At 40.7% G+C, this 20545-nt stretch overlaps 1 protein-coding gene across 3 annotated transcripts; it reads left to right on the forward strand.

Annotated features, from left to right (window-relative positions):
• The first annotated feature begins 16591 nt into the window (after positions 1-16591).
• Positions 16592-20255, forward strand: LOC103239306 (serum amyloid A-3 protein-like). Of its 3 annotated transcripts, none has more exons than XR_005240260.2 (3): positions 16592-16738; positions 19442-19651; positions 19973-20255. XR_005240260.2 is itself a non-coding variant. In XM_037997631.2 (3 exons), exons 1-3 carry the CDS (start codon positions 16648-16650, stop codon positions 20082-20084), a joined length of 342 nt encoding a protein of 113 aa, XP_037853559.2. The 3 variants fall into 3 exon arrangements, 2 of the variants coding, with proteins under 2 accessions (XP_037853559.2, XP_037853560.2); XM_037997631.2 differs by having other exon boundaries at positions 16648-16738; positions 19442-19580; positions 19973-20084; XM_037997632.2 differs by having other exon boundaries at positions 16648-16738; positions 19442-19580; positions 20060-20084.
• The last annotated feature ends 290 nt before the right edge of the window (positions 20256-20545 follow it).

Genomic DNA, 20545 nt, shown 5'->3' on the forward strand with positions numbered 1-20545 from the left:
AGAGGTCTAGTTTCATTCTTTTGCATAAGGATATCCAGTTTTCCCAGCACCATTTATTGAAGAGACCATCTTTTCCTCAGTGTATGTTCTTGGCACCTTTGTCAAAAATGAGTTCACTGTAGGTTTGTGCATTTGTTTATGGGGTCTCTGCTCTGCTCCATTGGTATATGTGTTTGGTTGGTTTTTTTGTTTGTTGTTGTTGCTTGTTTGTTTGTTTGTTTGTTTGTTTTGAGACAGACCCTCTCACCGTCGCCCAGCCTGGAGTGCAGTGGTGTGATCTCAGCTGACTGCAACCTCCGCCTCCTGGGTTCAAGCAATTCTCCTACATTAGCCTCCTGGGTAGCTGGGACTGTAGTGCATGCCACCACGCCTGGCTAATTTTTGTATTTTTAATAGAGATGGGGTTTCACAGTGTTGGCCAGATGGTCTCAATCTCTTGACCTCATGATCCGCCTACCTCAGCCTCCCAAAGTGCTGGGATTACGGGCATGAGCCACTGATGCCCGGCCTATGTGTCTGTTCTTAATGCTAGTACCATGCTGTTTTGGTTACTATAGCTCTATAGTATAATTTTAAGTCAGGTAATGTGATTCCTTCACTTTTGTTCTTTTTGCTCAGGATAGCTTTGGCTATTCTCGGTCTCCTGTGGTTCCATGTAAATTATAGGATTGTTTTTTCTATTTCTGTGAAGAATGTCATTGGCATTTTGATAGGGGTTGCATTGAATATGTAAATTGCTCTGGGTGGTATGAACATTTTAACAATACCAATTCTTCCAATCCATGAATAGGAAATATCTTTCTAAATTTTTCTATCTTCAATAATTTCCTTCATCAGTGTTTTATAGTTTTCATTATAGAGAACTTTCACTTCTTTTTTTTTTTTTTTTTTTTTTTTTGAGACAGAGTCTTGCTCTGTCGCCCAGGCTGGAGTGCAGTGGCCGGATCTCAGCTCACTGCAAGCTCCGCCTACTGGGTTCACACCATTCTCCTGCCTCAGCCTCCTGAGTAGCTGGGACTACAGGCGCCCGCCACCTCGCCTGGCTAGTTTTTTTGTATTTTTTAGTAGAGACGGGGTTTCACCGGGTTAGCAAGGATGGTTTCGATCTCCTGACCTCGTGATCCACCCGTCTCGGCCTCCCAAAGTGCTGGGATTACAGGCTTGAGCCACCGCACCCGGCCCACTTCTTTGGTTCGATTAATTTGTAGGTATTTAATTTTATGGGCTATTGTAAATAGGATTACCTTTTTGTTTCTTTTTCTAGAAATGCTACTGATTTTTGCATGCTGTTTTTGTATTCCATAACTTTGCTGGATTTGTTTATCAGTTCTAATAGTTTCCTTGTGGAATCTTTAGTGTTTTCCAAATATAAAATCATATCATCAGCAAACAAGGATAATTTGACTTTTTCCTTTCCAATTCGAATGCCCCTTATATCTTTCTCTTGTTTTATTGCTCTAGCTAGGACTCCCAGTACTACACTGAATAACAGTGGTGACGGTGGGCATCCTTGATGTATTCCATTCTTAGAGGGAACATTTTCAGGTTTCTCCCATTCAGTATGATACCAATTGTTTGTCTATCTTATATGGCTTTTATTATATTGAGTTATGTTCCTTCTATATCTAGTTTTTTGAGTGTTTTTGTCTTGAAGGGATGTTGAATTTTATCAAATTCTTTTTCAGCATTAGTTGAAATGGTCATATGGTTTTTGTCCTTCATTCTGTTGGTATGATGTATTAATGTTGATTGATTTGTGTATGTTGAACCTTTCTTTCATTGCAGGGATAAATCCCACTTGGTCATGATGAATAATCTTACTAATGTATTATTGAATTTGGTTTGCTAGTATTTTGTTGAGGATTTTTACATCAACATTAATCAGAGATATTGGCCTGTAGCATTTTTGTATGTGTCTTCATCTGGTTTTAGTATCAGGCTAATACTGGCCTTACAGAATGAATTTGGAAGTATTCCTTCTTCCTCTATTTCTTTGAATATTTGAATAGCATCGGTTCTTTAAATGTTTGGTGGAATTCAGCAGTGAAGTCATTGGGTCCTGGGCCTTTTTTTTTTTTTTTTTTTTTTTAACTGAGAGACTTTTCCTTACAGCTTCGATCTCGTTCCTTGTTATTGGTCTCTTCAGGTTTTGGATTTCTTCTCAGCTCAATCTTGGTAGGTTGTATGTTCTAGGAATTCGTCAATTTCTTCTAGATTTTGCAATTTATTGGCATACAGTTCTCATAGTATCCACTGATAATCCTTTGAATTTCTGCAATATCAGTTTAATGTCTCCTTTTCATTTCTGATTTTATTTATTAGGGTCCTCTCTCTTTTTTCTTAGTTTGGCTAAAGTTTTTTTCAATTTTGTTTAATTTTTCAAAAAACCGATTTTTAGTTTCATTGATCTTTTGTATTTTTTTATTTCAATTTAATTTATTTCTCTCTGATCTTTATTTTTTTAATTCTACTAGTTTTGGGTTGGGTTTGATTTTGCTTTTCCAGTTCTTTAAGTTGCATTGTTTGTTTATTTGAAACTTTTCCTCTTTTTTTTTTTTTCTGAGATGGAGTCTCACTCTATCGCCCAAGCTGGAGTGCAATGGCGCCATCTCGGCTCACTGTAAGCTCCACCTCCTGAGTTCACGCCATTCTCCTGCCTCAGCCTCCCGAGTAACTGGGACTACAGGCGCACACCACCATGCCTGCCTAATTTTTTGCATTTTTAGTAGAGATGGGGTTTCACCATGTTAGCCAGGATGGTCTCGATCTCCTGACCTTGTGATCCGCCTGTCTCAGCCTCCCAAAGTGCTGGGATTACAGGCGTGAGCCATCATGCCTGGCCTCCTCTTTTTAAAATGGAAACACTTATGGCTCTAAGTTTCCCTCTGAGCACTGCTTTTGCTGTATCACATAAGTTTTTGTATGTTGTGTCTCCATTATCATTTGCTTCAATAAATTTTTCAATTTCCTTCTTAAATACTTCATTGACTTATGAATCATTCAGAAGCATGTTGTTTAACTTCCATGTATTTGTACAGTTTCCAAAATTCCTCTTGTTATTACTTCCTAGTTTTATTTCATTGTGATCAGAGAAGATGTTTGATATTATTTCAATTTTTTTGAATGTTTTAAGACTTGCTTTGTGACCTAACATATGCTCTATCCTTGAGAATAGTCCATTTGCTGAGGAAAAGAGTATGTATTCTGCAGCTCTTAGATAAAATGTTCTGTAAATATCCATTAGATCCATTTGATCTATAGTGTAGATTAAGTCTGATGTTTCTTTGGTGATTTTCCGTCTGGAAGATCTGTCCAGTGCTGAAAATGGGCTGTTGAAGTCTCCAGCTATTGTCATATTGGTACCTATCTTTCTCTTTAGCTCTGTTATTTGCTTATATATCTGGGTGCTTCAGTTTTGGGTTCATATATATTTAAAATTGATATATCCCCTTGCTGAACTGATCCCTTTATCACTATATAGTGACCTTCTTTGTCTCTTCTTACACTTTTTGTCTTGAAATCTATTTGTCTAATATAAGAATAGCTACTCCTGCTCTATGGAATATATTTTTCCATCCCTTTATTTTCAGTTTATATGTGTCTCTATGGGTGAAGTGTGTTTCTTATAGCCAACAGATCAATGGGTCTTGTTTTTTCATCTATTCAGCCACTCTATATCTTTTGATTGGAGAGCTTAGTCCATTCAGTAATAGTCAATGTTATTGATAAGTAAGAACTTACACCTACAATTTTGTTATTCATTTTCTGGTGGTTTTTGTGGTCTTCTCTTCCTTCTTTCTTTTATTCCCATCTTCCTTTAGTGAAGATGATTTTTCTGATGATACGATTTAGCTCCTTGTTTTTTATTTTTATGCATTTATTGTATGTTTTTTGGTTTGAGGTTACCAAGAGGCTTGCAAATACTCTCTTAGAACCAATGATTATAACCTGATAACAACTTAACACGATTTACATAAACAAAGAAGCAAAAAGAAAACTAAAAAAAAACCTCAACTTCATCCCTCCACTTTTTAACTTTTTGTTGTTTCTATTTATATTTTATTGTACTGCCTATATATTAAAAGTTGCCTATATATTATAACCTCTGCCTCCTGGCTTCAAGTGATTCTCTTGCCTCAGCCTCCTGAGTAACTGAGACTACAGGCTTATGCCACCATATCTGGCTAATTTTTGTATTTTTAGTAGAGACAGGGTTTCACCATGTTGGCCAGGATGGTCTTGAACTCCTGACCTCAGGTAATCCACCCACTTCAGCTTCCCAAAGTGCTGGGATTAGAGGCGTGAGCCACTGTGCCTACCCCTCACCAGTATTTTATGAGTATGTATATACAAGTCCCATGAAACAAGTTCCTCTTGAGGCACTAGCTGCTGTCTCTGGCTTTGAGCAGCCCACTCTGCCTCTTAGAGTATATTTTGCTTTCTAATAAACTTCTTTGCCTACTCTTACTTTGGACTTGCTCCCAAATTCTCTTGTGTGGTGAAGTCAAGAACCTGAACTGGTCCACTAACAACATGATAGTCCCTGGAGACCTTCCCTATCTGCTTACAGGATTACAACCAATTATTCTAAAAATTGATTTTTAAAAAAGAGAAAAAAAGCACTAAAAAGAATTAGTGTTTGGCTATAAATTATAATTTTATTGAATTATGAGTTTGTTAAATATAAAATCAAACATATTTATTTCTGACCTGTGAAACGGCCGTATTTGCAAAGTGGCTCCCAAACACAGAAGGAGCCAAGACATCAATGAATGAGGCAGAAAAATCCAGTTTGTTGGTAAAAGACACTTTATGTGGGGAATGTATGGGCTGCCACATAGTCTTGGACTGCCACAAAACAGGTATATTTCCTCATTGCAATTCCCCAGACACAGAGCTTACATCTGGGGGAAGGCATAAATGTGCTCTGGAACAAATGTGTAGGTGCTTACAGGCTTCACAGCCACTGTGTGCAACAACATCAGGGTTGTTTGGGGGGAAAGGCAAAACTTACAGTGAATAGGTGTTTCTACATAAAGAATAACATATTAACTAGACATCTTGGAGGCATCCCTGGACTCGAGGCTAGTCAGGAGTCACATGGTGGCTTACCATCTAAAATATAGTCACTCCTATCCCCACAACTTCCATTAACAAAATGATTGACAATAGAGTGAAAAATAAAAGCCACAAATTGGGGTATTTGCAACACACATAATAAAATATATGAAGAACTGGCTGGACACGGTGGCTCACACTTGTAATGCCAGCACTTTGAGAGGATGAGATGGGAGGATTGCTTGAGCCTAGGAGTTTGAGACCAGCCTGGGCAACAAAGTAAGACTCAAAAAAATAAAAATAAAAAAAATTAGCCAGGCACAGTGGCAGGCACTTGTGGCCCCAGCTACATAAGAGACTGAGGCAGGAGGATCACTTGAGCCTAGCAGTTTGAGGCTGCAGCGAGCCATGTTTACCACTGCACTCCAGCTTGGATGACAGAGTGAGACCCTGTCTCAAAAACAAACAAAACTCCTAAACATCAGTTTTTGAAAAAAGGGCAAAAGGAACAAGTAGAAATATCACAGAAGAGGAAGCACAAATGGCTCATAAATGTATAGAAATGATCAATCTAAGTAATAATCAAGAAAATACAAATGTAAACTAAATGTGATACTGCAACTGACAGATGGGTTCTCCCTGCTCATCGCACAAACCAATTCATGGAGACCGGGGCATTGTAATAAACAAAGAGTTGAAGGCTGGGTATGGTGGGTCATGCCTGTAATCCCAGCACTTTGGGAGGCCAAGGCAGGCAGATTACTTGAGGCCAGGAGTTCGAGACCAGCCTGGCCAACATGGCAAAACCTCGTTTCTACAAAAAATACAAAAATTAGCTGCACGTGGTGGTGCATGCCTGTGGTTCCAGCTACTCAGTTGGCCAAGGTGGGAGAGAATTGCTTGAGCCTGGAAGGTCAAGGCTGCAGTGAGCCATGATCTCACCACTGCACTCCAGCCTGGGTGACAGAGAGTGACTCTGTTTCAAAAAAGAAAGAAAGAAAGAAAGAAAGAAAGAAAGAAAGAAAGAAAGAAAGAAAGAAAGTAAGTTAGTTTAATTGACATGAGGCCGGCCACACCACATGGGAGACATTGTTATTACACAAATCAATCTCCCTAAAAATTGGGAGGCTAGGGCTTTTCAAGAATAGTTTGGTGGGCAAGGGAATGGAGATATGGGAAAGTGTTCTTCTTCTGGGTGGGATCACAGGACTGGTTGGCCAGTCCTGGTAGAGTCATCATCACCTGAAATGCAAAAACCTGAAAAGACATCTCAAAAGCCAATCTTAGGTTGTAGAATAGTGGTGTTATCTTCAGGAGTAATCGGGGAATTTGCAAATCTTGTGGCTTCTGGAATAATGGCTGGTAATCATGTATGTCTATGCCTTAGCAGAATTCAGGCTCCTCTCATCCTCCTAACAAGGTGGTTTTCTATTAGCTTTATAAAGGCAATTTAGTTTGGAGGAAGTGCTAGTATTGATTAAACTATAAAGTAAATGTCTCCCAAAGTTAGTTTGGCCTAAGCCTAGTAATGATTAAGGACAGTTTGGAGGTTAAAGGCAAGATGGGGCTTGATTAGATCAGATCTCGTTCACTATCATAATTTTCTCACTGTTATAATTCTGGAAAGGTAGTTTCACTACTACTTGCCACTAACCAATTGGACATAAAAAACAAGTATGGCCTAGAATACGGAGTGAGGATGCCACTTATTCATTGCTGGTGGGTATATAAATTAGTACAATCACTCTGGAAAAACAATCTGGCATTACCAACTTTAGTTCAACACAATCATATTCTATTCCATTCCTGGGTCTGTACCAATAGAAACTCTTGTACCAGGACACATGTGTAGGATTGTTTAAAACACCATTGTTTTTAGTAGCAAAAACAGAATCAACCCAAATATTGGAACAAGTTGTGGTCTAGTCATATTTTGGAATACTATGTAGCATTGAAAATGAAGAACTACTATAACAGACATCAACATGCTTATGTCTAAAAAACATATTGTTCATCAAAATAAGTCAGTCACCAGAGAATCCGTATAATATAATTCTGTTTACAGGAAGTTCAAAAACAGGCAAAAACCTAAATAGTACTGTAACCACAGCAGACCAGCCTGGTTCAACTTTTATCTAACAAAGTTGTGAGTTGTTTTTCAGTTGCTATGGACCCCCAGATAAGTATACCCAGAAGAACTAAGGGTACAGCCATGGATGAAACCTAAGTCCTCAGAATGAGGAATGGGAGCTGAATTAAGAAGCAGACAATGCATGTCAGAATTGAGGATCCAATCAGATCGAGCCCTGGTATCACCCATGGCAAGATCCAGTCAGATCATGCCTATCAGTATCACCTCATTGGAAGATCCAATCAGATCATGTCTCATTACCCTATGCTTATAAAACCTGACCCAGCCGCCAGCTCAAGAAGACAGATTTGAGTATTTCCTCCTATCTCCTTGCCAGTCAACTTGCAGTGAAGCTTTTCTTTTCTCAAAAGCCAGTGCCATGCTGTTGGCTTCTATATGCATCAGACCATGAGCCCATTGATTGTTTTGTAAAAATATGGTTTACGAAAAAACACATGTAACAAAAACAATTTTAACAAAGCAAAGGAATAAGAACAAAGTTTAGGATGGGGGTTACCCTGGAGAAAAAGCAGGCAGGAGCATGCAGCCAGAGAGAGGAGCATAAGGAGCTTCGGCAGTATTAGTCATTTCTATTTCTCGGATTGCTTGGAGAGCTCACAGGGGGATGAGAGTTCAAAAATTTTAACTAGTAAAGTAATACAAATTAATATATTAAAGGTTAACATATTAAATTTACAAGTTAGACTACCGATCCACCATATGAACACATAAATATAAAACTGCTTATCAAAAGGTATGGTTGTAGCACAAATTATTCCTCAATTATTCTCATAATTTCTAAATAATTTGTTGATTTTTTTAGTTGGCGTGTGTGTTTGACACCAATGTCTTTACTGAAGTCATGCCCCATTCTCTGTCTTGATTTGACAAGAAGAAACATGTATACTTCTTCCAATGACTTGGCCATCAAATTGACAGTAGTTGGATGATGTATAGTCTCAAAAGGTAGAGAAAGAAATGGTCCATGGTATTGAAATTTTTTTCTACAATGCAAGATAATATATTCTCAGGTTCCAAAAATTAGGACATGAACATCTTTGGAATTGGTATGAAGTTGGGGGGATGATTTTATCTACAATACTAACACACTTTTTTTTTCTTTTTCCTTTTCTTTTCTTTTCTTTTTTTTTTTTTTTTTTTTTGAGACAGGGTCTTGCTCCGTCTCCAGTGCTGGAGTGCAGTGGTGAGATCTTGGCTCATTGCAATCTCTGCCTCCCAGGTTCAAGCGATTCTCGTGCCTCTGCCACCTGAGCAGCTGGGATTACAGATGTGCACCACCACGCCTGGCTAATTTTTGTGTTTTTAGTAGAGATGTTGTTCCACCTTGTTGCCAGGCTGGTCTTGAACTCCTGACCTCATGTGATTGGCCTGCCTCAGCCTCCCAAAGTGCTAGGATTATAGGTATGAGCCACTGTGCCCAGCCCTAACATACTCTTTTAGCTAAGGTTTTCCTGACTTAAATTTTTAAAAAGGCATTTTAATGATGTTGGATATAATAATTTTTAAACCCCATATCATTTTATTTATTTTTCTGTTTATTTTCGAGATGGAGTCTCTCTCTGTTGCCCAGTCTGGAGTGCAGTGGCATGATCTCAACTCACTGCAACTTCCGCCTCCCGGGTTCAGGCAATTCTCCTGCCTCAGCCTCCCAAGTAGCTGGGATTACAGGTGCGCGCCGCTATGTCCAAGTAATTTTTGTATTTTTGGTAGAGATGGGGTTTCACCATGTTGGCCAGGCTGGTCTCAAACTCCTGACCTCAGGTGATTCACCCACCTTGGCCTCTCAAAGTGCTGGGATTACAGACATGAGCCACCATGCCTTGCCATATCATTTTATTCTGTTCATTTATTCATTTTGAAGTGGGATCTTGCTATGTTGTTCAGGCCAGTCTTGAACTCCAGAGATCAAGCCATCTCCCACCTCAACCTCCAGAGTAGCTGGAGGTGCATGCCACCGTGTCTGGTTTAATAAAATTTTATTTTTATTTTTTATTTGAGACAGGGTCTTACTCTGTCACTCAGGCTGGAATGTAGTGGCATGATCACGGCTCACTGCAGACTTCACCTCCTGGGCTCAAGTGATCCTCTCACCTCAGCCTCCCAAGTAGCTGGGAGTACCGGCATGCACCACCACACCTGGCTAATTTTTGTATTTTTGGTAGAGGCAGGGATTCTCCATGTTGCTCAGGATGGTCTCGAACTCTTGGGCTCAAGCAGTCTTCCCACCTCAACCTCCCAAAGTGCTGGGATTACAGGCATAAGCCACCGTGGTGCGGAGCCAATAGTTTTAGTACATGAATTGCAGGTTTAAAAGATGTACAAAAACATTCTCATCTGGTTATCAAATGAATAGTTCATACTGAAAAGAGAAATCTTAAGGGTAAGAGAAAAAGGAGCTCATGCAGAGAGAAATTCTGCTAAAGTGTTGTTTATAACAAAACGAGGAATTTAGATGCAAAAGATTATATACTCAGTATTCCATCTGTTAATAATTGTACTCTGGTTTTTTTTCTTTTCCTTGTGGTAAGCTTTGAGCTTCTCAAACTGATATCTTTTTCTAAGTGCTACCCAGTGGAATTCCAGGGCTTAGCTTAAAAAAAATACAAGTCACCTAACTGCTTCTGAAAGAAGTCTCGGCGGTAGGAGAATCACTTGAACCTGGGAGGCAGAGGTTGCAGTGAGCCGAGATAGCACCACTGGACTCCAGCCTGGGTGACAGAGTGAGATTTCATCTCAGATAAATAAATAAATACATACATACATACATACATACATACATACATACACCCTCTCAAGACTAAACCAGGAAGAAGTTGAATCTCTGAATAGGCCAATAACAGGCTCTGAAATTGAGGCAATAATTAATAGCCTACCAACCAAAAAAAGTCCAAGACCAGATGGATTCACAGCCAAATTCTACCAGAGGTACAAAGAGGAGCTGGTACCATAATTCCAATCAGTAGAAAAATAGGGAATCCTCCCTAATTCACTTTATGAGGCCAGCATCATCCTGATACCAAAGCCTGGCAGAGACACACAAAAAAGAGAATTTTAGTCCAGTATCCCTGATGAACATCGATGCAAAAATCCTCAATAAAATACTGGCAAACAAAATCCAGCAGCACATCAAAAAGCTTATCCACCACGATCAAGTCGGCTTCATCCCTGGGATGCAAGGCTGATTCAACATACGCAAATCAATAAACATAATCCATCACATAAACAGAACCAATGACAAAAACCACATGATTATCTCAACAGATGCAGAAAAGGCCTTTGACAAAATTCAACAGCCCTTCATGCTAAAAGCTCTCAATCAACTAGGTATTGATGGAATGCATCTCAAAATAATAAGAGCTATTTACGACAAACCCACAGCCAATATCATACTGAACGGGCAAAATCTGGAAGCATTCCCTTTGAAAACCGGCACAAGACAGGAATGCCCTCTCTCACCACTCCTATTCAATGTAGTGTTGGAAGTTCTGGTTAGGGCAATCAGGCAAGAGAAAGAAATAAAGAGTTAGGAAAAGAGGAAGTCAAATTGTCCCTGTTTGCAGATGACATGATTGTATATTTAGAAAACCCCATCATCTCAGCCCAAAATCTCCTTAAGCTGATAAGCAACTTCAGCAAAGTCTCAGGATACAAAATCAATGTGCAAAAATCACAAGCATTCCTATACAACAATAACAGATAAACAGAGAGCCAAGTCATGAGTGAACTCCCATTCACAATTGCTACAAAGAGAATAAAATACCTAGGAATCCAACTTACAGGCATGTGAAGGACCTCTTCAAGGAGAACTACAAACCACTGCTCAATGAAATAAAAGAGGACACAAACAAATGGGAGAACATTCCATGCTCATGGTTAGGAAGAATCAACATCATAAAAATGGCCATACCGTCCAAGGTAATTTATAGATTCAATGCCATCCCCATCAAGCTACCAATGACTTTCTTCACAGAATTGGAAAAAACTACTTTAAAGTTCATATGGAACCAAAAAAGAGCCCCCATTGCCAAGACAATCCTAAGCCAAAAGAACAAAGCTGGAGGCATCACTCTACCTGACTTCAAACTATATTACAAGGCTACAGTAACCAAACCAGCATGGTACTGGTACCAAAACAAAGATATAGACCAAATGAACAGAACAGAGCCCTTAGAAATAACACAACACATCTACAACCATCTGATCTTTGACAAACCTGACAGAAGAAATGGGGAAAGGATTCTCTATTTAATAAATGTTGCTGGGGAAACTGGCTAACCACATGTAGAAAGCTGAAACTGAATCCTTTCCTTACACCTTATACAAAAATTAATTCAAGATGGATTAAAGACTTAAATGTTAGACCTAAAACCATAAAAACCCTAGAAGAAAACCTAGGCAATACCATTCAGGACATAGGCATGGGCAAGGACTTCATGACTAAAACACCAAAAGCAATGGCAACAAAAGCCAAAATAGATAAATGGGATCTAATTAAACTAAAGAGCCTCTGCACAGCAGAAGAAACGACCATCAGAGTGAACAGGCAACCTACAGAATGGGAGAAAATCTTTGCAGTCTACTCTCTGACAAAGGGCTAATATCCAGAATCTAGAAAGAACTTAAACAAATTTACAAGAAAAAAAAAACAAACAATCCCATCAAAAAGTGGGCAAAGGATATGAACAGACACTTCTCAAAAGAAGACATTTATGTAGCCAATAGACACATGAAAAAATGCTCATCATCACTGTTCATCAGAGAAATGCAAATCAAAACCGCAATGAGATACCATCTCACACCAGTTAGAATGGCAATCATTAAAAAGTCAGGAAACAACAGATGCTGGAGAGGATGTGGAGAAACAGGAAAGCTTTTACACTGTTGGTAGGACTGCAAACTAGTTCAACCATTGTAGAAGACAGTGTGGTGATTCCTCAAGGATCTAGAACTAGAAATACCATTTGATCCAACATCCCATTACTGGGCATATAGCCAAAGGATTATAAATCGTGCTACTAAAAAGACACATGCACATGTATGTTTATCGTGGCACTATTCACAATAGCAAAGACTTGGAACCAACTCAAATGTCCATCAATGATATACTGGATTAAGAAAATGTGGCACATATACACCATGGAATACTATGCAGCCATAAAAAAGGATAAGTCCATGTCCTTTGCAAGGGACTTGGATGCAGCTGGAAACCATCATTCTGAGCAAACTATCACAAGGACAGAAAACCAAACATTGCATGTTCTCACTCATAGGTGGGAATTGAACAATGAGAACACTTGGATACAGGAAGGGGAATGTCCCACCCTGGGGCCTGTTGTGGGAGGGATGGCATTAGGAGAAATACCTAATGTAAATGACAAGTTAATGGGTGCAGCAAACCAGCATGGCACATGTATACATATGTAAAAAATCTCCACATTGTGCACATGTACCCTAGAACTTAAAGTATAATAATTTTTTAAAAAGTCTCAGCAAGGTTTGAAGGATTGTTATCTCTTGCAGCTGCAAGCAATGCAGATTTCTTTTGCATGCAAGCAATGCAGTTTTGTTTTGTTTTGTTTTTTGCATCATAAACATATCCTTGCAACAATTATTTCTAACAAAAAAAAATCTTGAAAGATTTTTCCTTCAAGTCTTTCACCCAGACTTCAAAGATGATTGTATGTCCTATTGTTACAGGACAGGGCTCAAGATCCAGACCCCCAAAAGAGGATTCTTGGATCTCGCACAAGAAAGAATTCAGGGTGAGTCCACAGTGCAAAGTAAAAGCACATTTATTAAGAAAGTAAAGAGGCAAAAGTACAACTACTCCATAGACAGAGTAGAATGTTCCTGAAAGTCAGGAGGGGAACGTGTCCACCCTAGGTACAATTGCTTGTATATATGGGGAGATGTCTTCTGCTACAAGGGTTTGTGATAACAGATTTCTTTTCTTTTTCTTTTTCTTTTCTTTCTTTCTTTTCTTTTTTTCTTTTTTCTTTTTTTTTTTTTTTTTTTTTTTTTTTTTTTGATGAAGTCTCGCTTTGTTGCCTAGGCCGTAGTGAAGTGGCACAATCTTGGCTCACTGCAACCACTGCCCACAAAGTTCAAGTGATTCTCCTGCCTCAGCCTCCCAAGCAGCTCGGGTTACAGGTGCCCACTACCACGCACAGCTAATTTTTGTATTTTTAGTAAAGACAGGGTTTCACTATGTTGGGCAGGTTGGTTTTGAACTCCTGACTTCAGATGATCCACCACTTTGGCCTCCCAAAGTGCTGGGATTACAGGTGTGAGCCACCGGGCCCAATCCTGTTTTCTTCATTACTATATTTTGTAAGAATCAATATCATTATCTTTTGTTTTTTTTTGAGATGGAGTCTCACTCTGTTGCCCAGGCTGGTGTGCAGTGGCTCAATCATGGCTCACTGCAACCTCCACCTCCCGGGTTCAAGCAATTCTCCTGCCTCAGCCTCCCGAGTAGCTCAGACTACAGGTGCATACCACCACGCGCAGCTAATTTTGGTTTTTGTATTTTTAGTAGAGATGGGGTTCCACCATTTTGCCCAGGCTGCCCTCAAACTCCTGACCTCGTGATCCACCCACCTCGGCCTTCGAAAGTGCTGGGATTACAGGCATGAGCCACCACACCCGGGCAATATTATTATCTTTAAAGCAAAATTAGGAATGTCTTTGTTCTCCAGATATTGGGATATCTGTACATTCCCAAGTCTGGGTCTGTTTAGTAAACATTATGAATTTGTTCCTGTAACAGCAAACATCTATAGGTTAGGAAGGCCTAACTTCGTGAGAATAGAGCCTAACAATCTCAGCCTCATTTTCCTAGCGCTCATGCCAAATAGAGTCGCTCTGGTTCAAACGTCTCTGACACTGTGTGAAAATAAACCTTGGTCCTTATAACTGTAGTTCTAACTGGTAATCTTACTTACTAATGTCTTAATAATAGGTTGCCTTGGTAATAATATTGTAATTAATATTTCTGTTTCCTGGAAAATATAAATTATTATGCGTTTCCTTGCTTAAGGTGGAAGCTCTAAAATTTATTACATTCTTTACACGCGCCCAGAATTAATCCAAGCCCCTGTCAGCATTAATCATTTAATCCTCACAACAACTCTAGTTGTATTTTTCGGCATCCTTCCTATATCTACTATTCAGATAACTAGGATTCGTTAAACTTGAATTTTTTTTAGGGTAGTGATTTTGTATCATTATTTTCTTCATTTTGTATTTAGGGAATATAAAATCCTTCCTCCTGGTCTTCTGAGACTGGGGCTTCGGTCTGAGATGTCATTCGTAGTCATGGTACCTGTGGACTTTTGGACTTTTCTGATTTTTGTTTTTCTAATTCTTAATAGAATTAAGCCTTGGTATTCTCCTCTTCCACTTAAATTAATTGTAACATAAAAGAATGGAGGTCTCTTGGGCCTCTCAATCAGCCTGGTCGCACAAGGTTATTAGAGTAGTGCTACCATCTAATTTACTGTTCAACCCAGGCCATCGTAGACAATGAAAAGATGGGCCACTATTAAGCTTGGATAATCGACACTGATCGCATGCAAACCAGGACACGTAGTCACTTATAGGAGACTGTTGGAAAATCCCTTTAAGGCCTGGGGACTCTGATATCATGATGACAGGAAATCTTTCTTTTTCAGGAGAAACAAGTGAAAAGCACTGACTGCAGCTATTGTCTATTATTCTCAGCTTGGCACCATAAGAAACCGTGTGTACCTTCCCGGAAGGCAGAATACATTAAGTAACAAAGGAAGAGAACAGGCAAGGCTTGTCAAAGTCCCTGTGAGGAGTTCCTCTTGGTATCTAGAAATCATACTTGTTTTCTTGCTCTTTTTCCTACGAGTCAGTGTGTCACTCTGTCGCCCAGGCTAGAGTGCAGTGGCGCGATCATGGCTCACCATAGCCTCCAGCTCCCAGGCTCAAGCAGTCCTCCTGCCTCAGCCTCCTGAGCAGCTGGGACCACAGGTGCATGCTACCACACCCAGCTAATTAAAAATATATACATACACATATATAGTGCAGATGAGGTCTTGCTGTGTTTCCCAAGCTGGTTTTGAGTTCCTGGCCTCGAGTGATCCTTCTGCCTCAGCCTCCCAAAGTGCTGGTATTACAAGCATGAGCCACTGTCCCCACCCCACTTGCTTTCTAATAATTCTGTATTAGTCTGTTCTCATACTGCCATAAAGAAATGACTCAAACTGGGTACTTTATAAAGAAAAGAGGTTATATTGGTTCATGGTTCTTTAGGCTATACAGGAAGCACACTGGCTTCTGCTTCTGGGGAAGCCTCAGGAAACTTTCAATATGGCAGAAGGTAGAGGGGGAGTGAGGCATCTCACTTGGCAGGAGCAAGAGCAAAAGAGAGTAAGGGGGGAGGTACTGCACACTTTTAAATAACCAGATCTCAAGAGAACTTACTCACTATCACGACGACAGTACCAAGGGGGATGCTGTCAAACCTTTCATGAGAAACAGCCTCCATGATTCAATCACCTCCCTCTAGGCTCCACTCCCAACGTTGGGAATTACAACTGAACATGACATTTGGGTGAGGACACAGATCCAAACCATATCAATTTCTATGAAAGAAGAGAATGATTTGAATGAAATGAGAAAGTAGATTTCCAGCATTGAATGGTCCCAAAGGGAGTAAAATAATTGTGACAGGGTATGATCATTGGCCTGCAATTTCTGCCTGAAGAAGAGTAGGAAAAAGGAGGTCTGGACATCACATGCCTTGCTTTATGAAGCAGCTCCGCCAAGTACAAGGTGACCAGTGGCTGTGGATGGTTGACAACTCCCCTACTCTTCCCCCTCTTCTACTGTCTACTCCTGGGACAAAGTGAGCCACGCCAGCTCAGATACTACACTGACCACAGGGAACCTCACCTTTTCCATGGAATGGAAGTTGTGTAGGGAATATCCAAATGTTGCTTAGCATTGCCTTAGATAAGAACCAAAGGGACAGTGAAGCCCTCTGACAGCTATCTGCCCTATAACTTTCATCTTACTGTGCCTAAAATATGGTCAGAACCCAGAAAGAGGCATAATTCCTCATTTTGGCAGGCTCTAAATCTAAAATAATGATTCTCAAACATGGTGTAACTTGTGCCTGATTTGCTTTATCCTGGGTCACTGCTCCTTTTCTGTCAGACACTGGGATTCCAGTGAGACAAATGGAAAGGGAGCCCTAGACCCTCTGACCTTCTATCTTTTATCTATACACATACACCTGTGTGTGTGTGTGTCTGTGTGTGTGTGTGTCTGTGTGTCTGTGTGTGTGTGTGTAAAACCGAGTGGGTTTTTTTTCTTGGAATGAAAGAATGGGACAACATTACAAAAAATAAAAACTTGAAACAGAATGTGTATTATCCTTGGTTGTGTTTCCTTGGCCCTGCAGCAGGATGAAGCTCTCCATTGGCATCATTTTCTGCTCCCTGGTACTGGGTATCAGCAGCCAACGATGGTTAACATTCCTCAAGGAAGCTGGCCAAGGTAAGGTCCACAGGATAGGGAGCAGGAAGCTGCTTCTGGCTGCCCCCAGAATTCAGCTGAGCAGAGGCCACACCCCCACTGGGCGAAGGTGCTAGTGATGCCACAGATGGATAGAGAAGGAGCATGGTTTTCCATAAGCGTGGTTCCTCATGCTTTTATGGCCAGCTTTGACACTCTTCTGTGAGGATCCCCCAGCCTGGGGCCGCATAAGGTGTGAGCTGCCTCTTTTCAGCAGGAGCGTGAGAGAGATGCGGAGTTCAGGGGGTGCATGTTCTCATAATATCGGTGGGGCTCTACTGCCCCCTAGTGGGGAATCTGGGACAGCTCATGTCTATGTCTCCTGGGAAGCCAGGAAGCAGGTAGATCAAACCTGCTTTGATCGTGTGAGGCGATCGTGTGAATCGTGTGAGGAGAGTCCACGGGGAAGCAGAATGGAGCCAACAGTCCCCATAAAAACAAACAAGCTTAGCTGAGATTTTAATACGTACTAGGCACTGTTTTAATTGTACTAATGAATTGGTTTCCATCATTTAGTCCTATGATGCAAGTAAACCCTTAACAGAGAAGCTCACACAAACACACACACACACACACACACGCGCGCGCGCGCAACCCAAGATACCAAGCGAAGTTCCAAAGCAGAGCAGAATTTAACCCAGGCAGTCTTGCTCTGCAGACCTTGCTCTTAATCATGGTGCTCTGCTGCTTTCAAAACAAGAGTTCTGCATTTGTAAACACATAGCTCATCCTTTATCTAAGAAATGGCAAATAGGATGTGATGCCTTTGGAAGGTAAGTCTAGCTCCACTTATCCCAGTAAAAGATACAGTGAATTACCTTGATGGTGGTTCTGTTGGGGCTTATACGTGGCCAGAAAACTGCTAGCAAGAGAAATATAACCCAAGGCTGGGCGCAGTGGCTCACACCTGTAATCCCAGCACTTTGGGAGGCTGAGGTGGGCGGATCACCTGAGGTCAAGAGTTCGAGACCAGGCTGGCAAACATGGTGAAACCCTGTCTCTACTAAAAATACAAAAATTAGCCAGGTGTGGTGGCATGTGTCTATAATCCCAGCTACTCGGGAGGCTGAGGGAGAAGAATTGTTTGAACTCGCGAGGTGGGGGTTGCAGTGAGCCGAGATCACACCACTGCACTCCAGCCTAGGAGACAGAGCAAAACTCCATCGAGACAGAGAGAGAGAGAGAAATATATCCCACTAGCCACAATAAAGTGGCAAAATTTTGTTTTCAGAATGCAGTATTTTAAATTTCAGATATTATTATTTTTCTGAGCGTCTGAAAAATGGTTTTAAGGATTTGCTTTTAATCCTATTTACATGTTCACACACTCAACTACAAATATCTTTCATTCCTTAGGTTAATATTTTTCAAAGGGTTGTTCTGGGACCACTTGCCTGAGACTCACCTGGCGTCTGAGATGCTTTGTGAAATGAAATGAAGATTCCTGGATCCATACCCTACCCCCGCCGCCCCCAGCAGCCATAGTCTCTTGGGATAGAGCCTAGAAATCTTGCCTTTACCAAGCACCTCAGTAGATTTTTATACACAGTAAGGGCTGAGAACCACTACCTCTTGTTTTGCTGCCCAAAGTGATAAAATGTGCCAGGAATTTTTGAAGTACTTATTAAGCCAACCTGAACATCAAGGAGCCATTTAAGTTAGTAACTCAGAAGAATGAGTCGAGTAAAATGTTATAAACTCTGAATAACAGCAATCAATTTAACACTAGGAATAATAAATGCATAAAATGAAGATGAATTATCTCATAGGGAAATTATATAAGTCATGATTGTAACTCTACATTTGAGTTCCCCCTTTTCCGTAATCAGTTAATTTTTAAAAAAATATTCGTCACTTAATTCTAGCTTGATCAGATCCCTTCGGTCCATAACTCCCTGCTCCTGATCTTAGTTTAGCCCTTCTTTATTCTTAAGCCACCTTTCCTAAGGACCAGAGAAGTGAAATGATAATATATTGACCACCTACAATGTTCTAGGCATCATACATGCATTTTCTCTGTTCTTCTGCATAATCACTCTGAGGCAGGCAATACTCCTCCATTTCACTGGGGAGGACACCGAGGTTCTGAACTAGTGGGTCAGTTGTCCTTTTTCTGAATTTGATTACCCAGTTGTATAAAGCTTTCTTAAATAACTCACCTTTATCACTTGTTGACTGAATTCTGACAGATGTCAGTTTCTAAATATAGCCTGAACATTCAGATGTACTCAGGACCAAGTTGTCCTCACTCTAACTACAGGCATGAATTTCTCCCATTGACTAGATTAGGAGTGCTGTATGTCTGCAGCCTCCCTTACAATTCCCTGTGTTCTCACACCTTGGTCTAAGGATTCCCTGGGTCCTTCCAGGAAGAAGTTCATTGTACAATGAAACATCCCTTAAGGCCCATTTAATCTCTTCTTTAGGTGCATCACACATGGTTAAAAACAAAGTAATAACAGAACTTTGAATGGAATCATACAGAATGAAACTTACACCAAGTACAATTCTCATTACATTAACCCAGGGAAGTGAAAAGTAGAAGAATATTTATTCCAAGCCAGTATAATTTCGGAGGGCTTTGTTAAAGGCTGAAATCTTCGGGAAGAAATTAGTGAGAAGAAAATTGTTCATTCCTCTATTTTCCCAGACATAATTGTTTTGATCATTTTCTTTCCTTTCCAGGGTCTCCGGACATGTGGAGAGCCTACTCTGACATGAAAGAAGCCAATTACAAAAATTCAGACAAATACTTCCATGCTTGGGGGAACTACGACGCTGTACAAAGGGGGCCTGGGGGTGTCTGGGCTGCAGAAGTGATCAAGTAATGCACATTCCTGATGTTGCCGGGGATGAGTGAGCAGAGCTTGCCTGCCTTGGACAGTCAGGAGAGAGGCAAGCTCCTTGTAGAGAAGTTAGAGGCTGCAGACCCTCCTCCTCTTGCACTCTGTTTGCCTCTGTGCTTAGTGCAAGGGTCTGAGTGGATGATAGGAGTGAGTGATTCCTCACTCTCCGTATCTGGGTGCTGTTCATCCAGCCTAGGGGAGCCCAGCCTGGCTGAGTGGGGCGGTGCCCAGGCAGGGTCAGTGTTTTCACCACCACTTCCTTGGCCTTTCTGGGCTTCTCCCAGAGTCCTCCCTTGGAAAGCGGAGAATGGGAAGGTGGGCTGTTGCTCACTGGCCTGGTGATTAATCTCTTTGCTTGCCTGGACTGTAGCAATGCCAGAGAGAATGTCCAGAGACTGACAGGAGACCGTAAGGAGGACTCGCTGGCTGGCCATGCTACCAACAAATGGGGCCAGAGTGGCAAAGACCCCAATCACTTCTGACCTGCTGGCCTGCCTGAGAAATACTGAGCTTCCTCTTCACTCTGCTCTCAGGAGACCTGGCTGTGAGCCCTGAGGGCAGGGACGTTTGTTGACCTACAGTTACTGAATTCTATATCCCTAGTACTTGATACAGAACACATAAAAATGCTTAATAAATGCTTGTGAAATCCAGTTTGTTACTGGAATCTGGAAGCAGAATATAACAGTTTTCCTGGGATCATGGGCCTGTTTAGTACCACAGGGATGACCAATAAACATCACTGTTTCATGTTTTAAAACATAAGGCACTAATGCACAGTAGTGGGAATTGGGGAGAAAACTATATCTAAACATGGGCCACATTGTATGGACCATAATATGGACCAACTATAAGCCTATAATTATATGGTTCATAAAATAGAAAGATAGTAAGAGAATCCTATGAACAACTTCAGCAATGAAGTCTAAAACTAAATTAAAAA

The sequence above is a fragment of the Chlorocebus sabaeus genome, chromosome 1 (assembly GCF_047675955.1).
Source record: "Chlorocebus sabaeus isolate Y175 chromosome 1, mChlSab1.0.hap1, whole genome shotgun sequence".
NCBI classification, from domain to species: domain Eukaryota; kingdom Metazoa; phylum Chordata; class Mammalia; order Primates; family Cercopithecidae; genus Chlorocebus; species Chlorocebus sabaeus.

What these genes read in the sequence shown, in the direction of transcription:
- LOC103239306 (XM_037997631.2), top strand. Translation starts at nt 16,648, where the DNA reads ATGAAGCTCTCCATTGGCATCATTTTCTGCTCCCTGGTACTGGGTATC. An exon ending in CCTCAAGGAAGCTGGCCAAG is followed by an intron (nt 16,739 to 19,441) that starts GTAAGGTCCACA and finishes TTTCCTTTCCAG; the next exon opens with GGTCTCCGGACATGTGGAGA. An exon ending in TGGGCTGCAGAAGTGATCAA is followed by an intron (nt 19,581 to 19,972) that starts GTAATGCACATT and finishes CCTGGACTGTAG; the next exon opens with CAATGCCAGAGAGAATGTCC.